Source organism: Sinocyclocheilus rhinocerous, unplaced genomic scaffold, assembly GCF_001515625.1.
Source record: "Sinocyclocheilus rhinocerous isolate Xijiao unplaced genomic scaffold, SAMN03320098_v1.1 scaffold887, whole genome shotgun sequence".
NCBI classification, from domain to species: Eukaryota; Metazoa; Chordata; class Actinopteri; order Cypriniformes; family Cyprinidae; genus Sinocyclocheilus; species Sinocyclocheilus rhinocerous.
The window spans coordinates 97,595-102,588 of NW_015634028.1; the positions used below are offsets into that span (position 1 = coordinate 97,595).

Below are 4,994 nucleotides of genomic sequence, written 5' to 3' on the forward strand. Positions count from 1 at the left end.
ATATATATATATATATATCCTAAAAAAGTGGGTAGCGGCTTGATGGCCAAACCAATTGAGAACCACTGGAATATAACACAAAATGCCATATGGACACTCCCATGAACAATTTTGATGGCACACACAAAGAAAAAATGTCAGCATTTTGAATCGATTAATTAAAAGTCAACTGATAATGAAATAAATCAAACTTAGCTATTCTATTGATATTTTTGCTACTGAAGATGTTAGACACTTTTAAAACATTTGTCTTAATGCTCCTGTGTTTGTGAGGCAGTGAGGTCAACTTTAGTCTAATAGTGCAGTTCTTCTTAAGTGCATTAAAATCATGATAATAGCTTGTTGCTGAATTGTATGTCGCCAACAACATCAGCAGCAATATATTGTAAATGTTCCACATATCGCTCAGCCCTAATCTAGGTCTTTTCTACTCTGTCTGTCTCTTCGGTCAGTGACTAACTACTAGTCATTAGTTTAGTAAGTCTTTGTTTCCCCTGATTACCAGAGTAAACATGCGTCTAGCTTATTTCTCACTAATGATGCATTCAGCATAAGTAATGAGTGTTTTCTTGGAGGTTGAGTTATGTTTGTCTGGCGTCAGTATCTTCATACTGTATTTTACCAATTGAAAACTTTCTAGACTCTCATGAGTTGACTTTTTGTAATTGTCTGCTCCGCAGCGGAGGACCCGTCTGAAAACTATGTGAAGCTGAGAGATTTTGTGCTGGTGAAGCTGTGCTTGACTCTGCCCTCCTTCTCCAGTGAGAAACTCTCTCAGGGCTTCAGTGAAGAGATGGTGTCTGAGGCCAGAGAGAAACTCAAGATCAACAAGGTAACATCCCTTGCAGGTTTATTTACTTACTATGAGATGAAATCAAAAGCTGGATTCAAACCTGCATTGCCTATATGAGCACCTCAGCTCAGTGTGTTGTACATTGAATAGATATTTTAGACTTATAATGATTTATATGCATTTTATTTTGCTATTAAGTTTCCTGAAGACCATCCCAGTAGGCCAGCTTCACTAGAGTGTGAAGACCGAGATATTTAAATAGCACCTGTTTTCAAACCTCATTAGATAGTTTGATTAATTTTAATGAATCGGTTCTTTTAAACTGTTTGTTTTTAGTCAAGTCAATGGTATGTGATCATCACTGAAAATGTGCGCAACAGTTCCTGCGTGGCATTTTATATGCTTCGAAATGATTTAGTTAAAAATATATGTGTAGCACTGTTCATTTTACATGGTTATATTGATGGATATCAGTTGGATTAATTAAATACCATTCTTTATTGGGAGACTAACCATTTTTTTAACTCTATTTTGAATATGCTTATCAACAATAGCTTGCCAAAAAAAAAACCCTGAAAATTTAAAGTAATTTCAGACCAAACTTCAAGACACTGTATATTTAAATTAATAATTCCAGCACTTTCACCCAGCCCTATTTTTGTCATGTTTCTTTGAAGCTTTACTGTTGCTGTAAAACTTTGCTGGTGCTGTTGTAGATGAAAAAGCCAAGTAATTATACAGTTAACTCTACAAAGTATTTGTGCGTTTATATATAGAGGTATTGGCTTTGTCCTGATGGGTTTCCAAGTTGTAATGCTACCCTAAAGGTCGGAGTGAACATCCGTTTCCTCTGGAGGCCGCTGGCCATTAGCAGGTAGTGAGTGGGAGTGGGCCTAACAGTGACCCCTGTGGGACTCCTCTATCTCTCGCCACTTCGGCCACTCTTTAGCTGCTCCAATTATAACCCAGCATCCCCTTTTATGCCCCACAATCCCCTCTGTTCATGTTGTTTGTGAGTGATTATCTCAGGGTGGTGCCTCTGGCATGGCCAGGCAAAATGCTTGGCTCTCCATACTACCCTAGTGGGAACTGCGTGTGGTATGGTGGACCTCTCGGAGTCATGGTTACAGATTCAGAATAGCACGGGAATCCTAGAGCATGATGGTTTTAACCCAGAGAATTGGATAAGGTTAAAGAGTCATTCCGTAATTGCTGCTCTTTGCTGTTACAAAACTACATTATTCTCCATTGAGAGTTAGCATATGGACATTAGATGTTACACCTTATTTTAATATGACATGCGACGTAAGCTTCCTTTTCATGTTTGGTTGATTAGAAACTTTTTAATCATCTATGATCGTTCCCCTCATCAATATAAAAAATACTTATAGCAAAACGTACCTAAAGTACATAACACAGTAAACATTTCATATGATTATATCTCTAGTATGAAGCCATATTTATAATTTGCATGATGTTCTGTTTTTGATTCAGGTTTTGACTTTTGCATTTGTGAATGTCGCAGCTTATGCTTTATGGATAGCATCTGTGGCACACTGACCGTTTTTACGCATTTCTTATATAGCTGTGCAAGATCTTGCCTCTCGTATCGCTCAATGCTCTCTTTATTTTCACATAAAATCATTTAAAACCAGTATTTCATGTCCATGTTTTATTTATTTGTTTGGGAAAACAGTGTGATTGAATGAATAATGCACAGTCAGCTGGTCATTATCATAAAATAAACCCCCTCAGGATGATAGAAGACCCTTCATCTTTGTATCCTTATCGCCCTATCTGTGTTTATTTAGCAAAAATGATGTTCTTCCTGAACTCTACTCACAGGAATTACATTGGTAATGCATAACCAGGCTTTCAACTGAAAGTAGTTCCACCTCTAAAGTACTGTATTGACAATGTTCACAATTTGAACAAAACATTATTTTACTAAAGAACAATGCAAGTGCAAGAAAATCTGAACCTCACATATTCTGCTCAAGGTGCCACAGATGCTGTCCCCAAACTTTAGGTTGAAAAAGCTAGAATGTGTTAAAAGAAACAAAGCTTTACAGTATGTCTCTTGTCTGCTGTCTAACTTTCAGAAACATGCACGCCGTGTTTATGAAATCCTGCGTCTCAGAAACACAGACATGAGCGATGAAGAGAAAGCCAAAGAATTTCGATTGGAGGTGAAAAAAAGACTCTATGGACCCTACAGAGTAAGTGTGTGTGTTTTATCTGCTCATGTTAGCTGTAGGTCCATCCCTGTTTGTCTGCATTAACTGACTGCTTTTAAGAAGCAGAATACTGCAATCTGACTCAGTACATTACCCATTAGGCGTAACTGCTACAACTCCCATGCAATGATTAGTCAGTCATAAAGCGCAGAGCCTGAGCTTCGTGTGCTGAACATGGATTTCAAGAAACAACAAAACAAGTGAAGTCTTGCCAAAACAAACCCTGGCTGCGACTGCCAAGATTGGCCTGCTTGTATAACGTTCTCCAAACCGCACAGCTCAAACTACAACATGTGAAATGAAGCATTTCTGGACTTCAAAGAGAGCTGCACATTTCTAGCCCTGTTTAAATGTGCTGTATAAAAATGAGCAGAAACAAAAGTCTTTCAGTACTGCTGTTCTGATATTCTGCAGCCTTTGTCTGGTATAATTTATTCATTGAGTGGCGTGAATAGTTTGCGGCGTTTCCTGTGTGATCCTCTCACGCGGCGTTAAGAGCGAGAGGGACCCGAGGCCCCGGTCTGGGTTTGTTTGAGGATATAATGGCTCACGCCGGGCGGCAGCCGCAGTCTCCACATCCACACCACGAGCTTCATTCACAACAAGTGTCATTATTACAGATTTGCATCTGATTTAAGCGGAGCCATTTAGCAGGAAGAATGCAGCACCCAGTCACCTGCACACGGCCTCTCTCTCTATTCCGCTCTCTCTGCATGAAGACACGCTACAGTTGCGTATCTCAGGTCTGGAGCTGTGCAGTATCACTAAATTCTTTTGACCCTGATAGTTATCTTTCTGCAGGCTTGTACATATGTTAGTTATAATTTTGAGCAGTTTGACGCTGTATTTTATATATATATATATATATATATATATATAAATAAATAAATGTGAAAAAAAGAATCATTATGTGAAATATCATTCTTCATTTTGTTCAAAGTTTGAATTTCTTTCTTCTGTGGAACACAAAAGGAGATATTTGCAAAAATCTCCTAGTTACTCTTTTTCTATAATGAAAGCATATTGTGGTTAGTAGCTGTCATGACCAAAAACAAACAAAATCACGATAAATGTATATTGCATAACCACAAGTGATATTTTAGAGCAGTCTTTTAGTGAATAGCAATTTACGACATTCTTTCTCAAAATGATCATGAGAATAAAATGATCATGATTCTTTCTCACACAAAGCTTATCATATGTCTTCAGAAATCTTGTAAAATAGTATGTGACGTACTTCTGGAATTCTTTTATGGCATTTTATTGTTATTATTTTACCCCCTTTTTTTGGAGCTTAAAGGGATACTCCACCCCAAAATTTAAATTTTGTCATTAATCACTTACCCCCATGTCGTTCCAAACCCGTAAAAGCTTCGTTCGTCTTCGGAACACAATTTAAGATATTTTGGATGAAAACCAGGAGGCCTGTGACTGTCCCATTGACTGCCAAGTAAATTACACTGTCAAGGTCCAGAAAAGTATGAAAGACATCATCAAAATAGTCCATATGCCAATAGTGGTTCAACCGTAACGTTATGAAGCGACGAGAATACCTTTTGTACGCAAAGAAAACAAAAATAACGACTTTATTCAACAATTCGTCTCCACCGTAGTGCCATTTTGGAGAGTATCCACTGAACACAAACGGCGTATGCTGTTCTGTGTCAGCCGTACCACACGGTTACGCTGTTTTCGTTGAAATCAAAGCGTAAATAAACAGAGAAAACGTATCCGTGTGGTGCATATCCGTTATTTTTGTTTTCTTGGCGTACAAAAGGTATTCTCGTCACTTCATAAAATTCAGATTGAACCACTGACGGTAAATGGACTATTTTGATGATGTCTTTCATACTTTTCTGGACCTTGACAGTGTAATTTACTTGGCAGTCAATGGGACAGTCACAGGCCTCCCGGTTTTCATCCAAAATATCTTAAATTGTGTTCCCAAGACGAACGAAGCTTTT

General features: G+C 38.1%; 1 protein-coding gene across 1 annotated transcript in view; it reads left to right on the plus strand.

Annotated features, from left to right (window-relative positions):
* hat1 (histone acetyltransferase 1) overlaps positions 1-4,994 on the plus strand; it is a 26,746-nt gene that overhangs the window by 19,795 nt on the left and 1,957 nt on the right. Inside the window, exons 9-10 of the mRNA XM_016559113.1 lie at positions 681-832; positions 2,896-3,012. Of these exons, the coding sequence (XP_016414599.1) occupies positions 681-832; positions 2,896-3,012 (269 nt within the window). The remainder of the gene's footprint in view (positions 1-680; positions 833-2,895; positions 3,013-4,994) is intronic.